The sequence below is a fragment of the Arachis duranensis genome, chromosome 6 (genome assembly GCF_000817695.3).
Source record: "Arachis duranensis cultivar V14167 chromosome 6, aradu.V14167.gnm2.J7QH, whole genome shotgun sequence".
NCBI classification, from domain to species: Eukaryota; Viridiplantae; Streptophyta; class Magnoliopsida; order Fabales; family Fabaceae; genus Arachis; species Arachis duranensis.
Window position 1 is genome coordinate 100,618,363 of NC_029777.3, and position 6,291 is coordinate 100,624,653.

At 35.1% G+C, this 6,291-nt stretch overlaps 1 protein-coding gene across 1 annotated transcript; it reads right to left on the reverse strand.

Annotated features, from left to right (window-relative positions):
• Positions 1-1,294: 1,294 nt before the first annotated feature.
• On the reverse strand, positions 1,295-2,245 carry LOC107494931 (ethylene-responsive transcription factor CRF1-like). The gene has a single exon (XM_016115974.3). It carries the CDS (start codon positions 2,243-2,245, stop codon positions 1,295-1,297), a length of 951 nt encoding a protein of 316 aa, XP_015971460.1.
• Between the last annotated feature and the right edge of the window lie 4,046 nt (positions 2,246-6,291).

The following is a 6,291-nucleotide window of genomic DNA, read 5'->3' on the forward strand; positions in this document are numbered from 1 at the left end:
CGACGCTTGAATAGACGTAACTGTTAGAAACAAAAGGTCGCGAAAATCACGTCGGTTTGAAAACCCGTGTTTCCTCCAAGAAAGTCGGCTACGAATCCGAGTTGAATACTTGAACCCAAAGCCCTAAAGAGATCTTGGGCTCAAGTAGGGGCACTGTTCATACACTGGCCCAATGATAAAGGCCCAGGTCCAAATAGAAAGGCTTAATCCGAAGAATTAAGCCTAGCTAAGCACCAACCTTCATATAAGAAGTCGGTGTTGACTACGACTCACTTCAAAGAAGTCGGACATGAGGTTAGTTGGCGGATAAACACTCATTTGAATGAGTAACCGCCCTAAAATCTCTCTAACCGCTTCATCAAGCCATATCTTAACCTCCCTAAGATAGAGGGACGGTTAACACCCAAAAGATTCGGCACTACTCCAACGGTGGTTACTGGCTCACCACTATAAATACACTGACACCCCTCAGGTATCTAAAAGCCCAATACTCTCTAGACCTGCTAACGCCCTTGCTAACTTAGGCATCGGAGTGTCTTTGCAGGTACCACCCCCCATTCACTCACGCACACAAGTCGGAAGGAGGCTCCAGCGTGCGAACCAGCTCGGAGACTACCATCCGCGGGCGATTGGGCCAACCAACACTTTCCGGTTAATCTATTCTGTTAATCTCCGGTTACCCACCGTAACACTTTCTTAAAAGAAAATTATCTTTTTAGAGTTTTTTATATCAATATTTTTTTAAAGATTAATCGTCTAAACCGTTAATTCAAACCATTTAACCAATTTTGACCAGTTTGATTGCTTCTTGTACAATTGATACGTAAACATCAGCGAGATTAGACATTTTCAGTTAGATAAAAATTTATATACAATTTTGTCTTCCTATAAAATTAATAATTAAATTTTCAATTATCAACTTCACTTTAATATAACTTCTCCACATTCTAATTCACGACGATTTGATTCTTCCACCTTCTAATTCACAACGATTTTATTCTTGCAGTACTGCCAACAACTATAAATTCTTAAGCAACATGAGTAAGATCATAACAAAATTCCATTCAACTCCTCTTCTCCATTTAGCTAGCAATCTACATATAATTGAGTTTTTAAAATAAACAAATAAACAACGTAGATAAAGCTACCATTAAAAAAAATAAATACAACCACCTATTTCTTATTCTTATTTATGTCATAAAACAAAACCTAGTTAGTAATTTGCATACCAAAGACAGCACCATGCATGTAATTATTGAAGTACCAAATCTGTGTCTTGGAATCTGATTCACTCTCACAGCACCACAAGAGGATCCGAGCCTAGCAAAATTTCTTCAAAATAATCGTCAACCTGGTACAAACTTGCATTACCAAGCTCAATGTGGTCACCAAACTTGAAACTTTCACTAACAAAGACCCGTGCAGAAGTAGTTTCATCATCAAACATTGTAGCCACACACTCATCATGCAAAGTTGCAAAGTTAAACATGTCATTCCCCAACGTCTCATCATCAAAGAAACTCGTCTCCCCCTCACACTCCCCATCGTTTTCTTTGTGGTGCTTCTGTGGTTTTCCTGTTTTGGGACTTGTGGAATGGAGAACCGAAGTAGGTGATGAAGACATGTTGACGAGGCACTCATCTTCGCATGATGAGTCGTAGATGTCTACATTCTTTTCTTGTGATGGTGGTGATATCGGAAAGTTGGTTAGAGCTTTGGGACCGCGAAACTTGATCGCGGCGTTATCATACTCCCTGGCAGCTTCTTCGGCAGTGTCAAAAGTTCCCAGCCAAACTCGGATGTGCCGGTTTGGATCTCGAATCTCCGCCGCCCATTTACCCCATGGCCTTTGTCTTACACCACGGTACTTTCTGCCATTGTTGTTGTTATTGGTAGTGGTTGTGGTTGGGGTGGTGGCGGCGGCCACAGTGGTCTTCACTGGTCGCCGGCATGAAGGGGAGGATATTCCGGCAAGCCTCTTTCGGGAATTGGTAACGGTTTCGCAGGGTGGGTGAATATTAATTTGGTTGATGTAATGCCTCACCCTTTGGCGAGGGAAGAACTCTTCTTCTTCGTCACCGGAAGAGTCAGTAGCATCTTGATCAGTTAGAAATATACGAATTACTTTAGGCTTTCTGGAAATGGGATCATTGAGATGGACAAGATCAAAATTTTTCTTTTGTTTCATAAACTTGTTGGTGACACTACGATGTCTAGTTTGTTTTATTGGGATGCCTTGTTCCATAACTTTTATTTGTTTCTATTTTGTCATTTGAAGAGTACGTGTATTGCTTATCAAAATTATATTAACTGATTTATTAAGGGAGAGGAAATTTTTTTTTCAGAGAAATCAGAGCATCAGGAATGAAAAGTATAAAATAGAAGGTACTAAAGTGAAAGGAGAAAAAAAAAACTAGAATTAATATAATAAAATAGTATTTAAAACAGATGTTATCAATGCTTAATGCTTAACAAAACCAACAAAGAGAAAGAAAATACCTTTGAACATGATGAGATGATGAGAATCAAAAAGAAAATCACAACCACATTGGGATTTAAAAAATAAAAAAGAAAAAACTGAAACTAATGGATGATTCAAACAGTATTTTGAATGCTCTAGTTGAAGAGACTTTAGTTGAAACTCCTTTTATATAACACTTGAATGAAAGGTAAAAATGAAAGAAAATATATACGTAGAAATGGAATTAGAGAATGAATAAAAGATGCAGATGCAGATTCTTGTTGCAGTGCGAGTTTTAAGGGGTATTTTGTGCGAGATTTACTATTTAGAGAAGAAAGTGATGAGAATTAATAAATGTTGAACAAGTAAGAGTAAGAATCGAGTAACAATAGCTCTAATTTCTGAGTAGATGGAAGCATCTAAATCCCTCAATTATAGGATCACAAAGTCAAAATTAGAAAGATCGGATTTTATGTTCATTTAAGTTGCATGAATACGTACTCCATACGGATATGTTACGAAGTATAAAAATTTTTGAAAAAAAAACGAGTACTTTAATAAAAGTTAAAAAAGAGAAAATAGCACAAAATTCTTTTCTTTTCATGAAAACAATAGACTGAACGATGAGTTTGGTCTAAGTAGTTATGATTCAAACACTTGGTTCTAATAGCCTCATCAAGTTCCAAACACTTGGAATAAGCTTTGATTATCATGTTAAGGATAAAAGTATCAAGAATAACACCACTGGCGTTCATTTGTTTTGAGCAAAGCTTTTATGTAGGTATTGATAAATAGTTCGCCATTTAATCCATTTAAAATGGAAAGGGGTTTGAGACAAAGTAATCCATTTTTTCTTTTCTTTTTATTGTGCTGGTTATAATGTTCTGCATAGAATGGTTGGTGAGACAGTCAGGAACGGACGTATATTACCGTTGGTGGTTAGGCGAGACAGGGTAGAGAGGAGATGATGAAGAATTACAAGCGGCTTCTGCGTTGTTTTGAGTTGATACCAGGGTTTAGTATTAATTTTGATAAGTCCAGTTTGATTCTAATCAATTGTGAAGAGCAGTGGGTACAATGTCTGTGTAACTTGTTGGGTTGTAAGGAAGGTACCGTCCCAATTAAATACCTAAGAATTCTTTTAGGAACAAATTCGAGGTTGGTAAAGACCTAAAAACCTATCATCGACAAGGAAGAGAAGAAACTAAGCCTTGAAAACTAAGGTGTTAAACAAAGCTGAAAAGTTGGTGCTTATAAAATTAATTTTAAATAACTTACTAGTGTACTATTTGAGTTTATATAGGATGGCGAAGGCTATTGTTGAAAAATTGATTTCTTTACAGATAAGGTTCCTTTGGAGTAAGGAGGATGGGAGAAATGATATGACTTTGGTGAGATGAGAACTGGTGCAGGCTCCTAAAGAAGAGTGACCGTTGTGGAAGAAGGTGGTCTGAATCCGGATGTGTTACTGTCCACTCAAGTGCTACCTACCAGAGGAGGCCCATGAAAGAATGTATGCCAAGTACAAATTAAGGAGCAACATACAAAGAATAAGATGATTACAGGCCTATTCATGGAGATTGGTGACGAACGACGCACTAGGTTTTGGGAGGACGTGTCGTTACGTTGTGATCCTTGAAAGATCGGTTTACCAGACTCTTCTCTATTTCAAATTAATGGGGATCAGTTATTGAGAATTGTGGATTTTGGGATAGGCTAGAGTGAATTTGGAACTTCTAATGGATGAGTTAAAATTTCTAAGTCAACTACATGAGGCTTTGAGGCCTATGAAGCTAGTGAATAATAGAGAGGATAGAGTTGTGTGAAAATATGATAGACTAGGTATTTTTTTTTCACTAACTCCTCTGTACAGGTGCTACAGGAGGAAAGACTATAAGAGGATGTAAACAATTATATCTTCACTAAGACCATCTGAAAAAGTTTAGTTCCACCAAAAGTGGAGCTGTTTTTTTTTGTGACTAAAAGTGGAGCTGTTTGCTTGGTTTGTCTTATTTATGTGTTATTTTTTTCGATTTGTCTGTTTTTTTTATTGTTTGATGTTGTTTGCTCCACTGTAATGTGTTGAGAGCTCTTTTGTTTAAAAAAAAATAAAGAAAACATACGAGAGTACACTATGAGCCCTGCTCTTGAAGCGACTTGAATTATTTCGGCAAGCTTAACCACCAAAATTTCGTTCAAAACCACCAATTGGATTCCAAATCAACAAGAAATGCAATCTAATTCACAAAACGAATAAATAGTTAAATACACATAAATAAAGATTAATCCAAAACTTGAATAGAAGGGAATTATACTATTTTTTATTCAATTTCTTGAGCGAGGATAGATCTCACGAAAATTAACGGACTAAATAAATAATGGTTAAGCTAGCTATGTGTTCCTCTAGATCTGATATAAGATTTGCATTTTCACCCTAAGTGGTACTCTACCACTCTAAACCGTATATCGGATATCCAGATTTTATCTTCCTATTATTTTTTATTTGGAATGTTTACATGTTAAATTTAGTTTGAATATGGATTTTGTTGCTTTTAAATTTAGTTTAAAGATGTTGGTGATTTTTTATAATTCTAAAGGAAGATTAAGAAAGGTAAAAATGGTGATGCTGTTAAAATAATAAAGAAAAATTGACATGTTATTATAAATATAAATTGTCTATTCGGTTTAATCTAATTTACCAAACAAAACATAAAAGATCAATGTATTCTATGTACTCTTGTGTTTATATACTTTTGTGTATTTATATCTATGTCTCTATTAAACTGAGACACCAACTAAACACAATATTAAAGACATTAACACATGACACTTCCTTGACTGGTATAAAAGTTTCTGAAGAAATAAAAGATATAAAAGTAGAATAATATAAAACAAAAAATTAATATAGATTTAATTACTTTTTTACTAAACTTACAATAATAATTTTTTATTTTTTATTTTTTTCAATTGGATTTTTATACTGTTTTTTAATTTTATAATTAGATTATTTTTGTATTAAAAATATTTAAATTAATGAAATATTTTTTTCAAAAAATATAAAGTCAAAAATTTAATTAGATTTTTAGTTGTAAATACCTTTTTTTTTGGTGACCGAAATAAATTAAACAAAGAAAAATAAAACAAATAAAACAAGGAACTGCTTAAATAGAGTCCCAAGGTGAAAGAAGCTCTACATGCGAAAGTTGTAACTTTATCGCCATCTTTGCCATAGTATGTGCCACCGTGTTTGCATCTCTCATAATCAAACGAAAGTCAACACGCCAATTCCAATGCATGATATCTCTTATTTTGAGCACCAATGGATCAATAAACCCAAAACCATCTTGAGTAACAAGATTAAATGCTTCCACACAATCCGTCTCACAAATAACATCTTGTTGACCCACATCCCAAGCTAAGAGATATCCTCTCCAAATAGCAAACAATTCTTCTTGAAGAATACTATTACTCTCAATCATTCCCAAACACCCCCTTTGCCAGCTCCCATTACAATCTCTAATAACACAAGCAAAACCAACACTATCACCCGAACCAAAATAACTAGCATCACAATTAATCTTAAAAGTACCAATGGATGGGGGATTCCAAAAACCATTTAGAGTAGAGGGAAGGACATACGTTGTAATTCAAAAATATTCCTAAGCTCTTTTTCTGAGGTTAATGCCAGACAAATCACTTTTTTCGGAGGCCAAGTTTCATGGGGATTAAATATGTCATTATTCCTTGCTCGCCATATCCACCAAAGTCTCGAAAAGAACTTGAACGGATGCTCTCTGCTATGATACAAGAACCAGTTCTTCAAATCCAAA

Bases quoted from the DNA above. Each gene is read 5' to 3' on its own strand.
- LOC107494931 (XM_016115974.3), bottom strand. From the start codon at position 2,245: ATGGAACAAGGCATCCCAATAAAACAAACTAGACATCGTAGTGTCACC.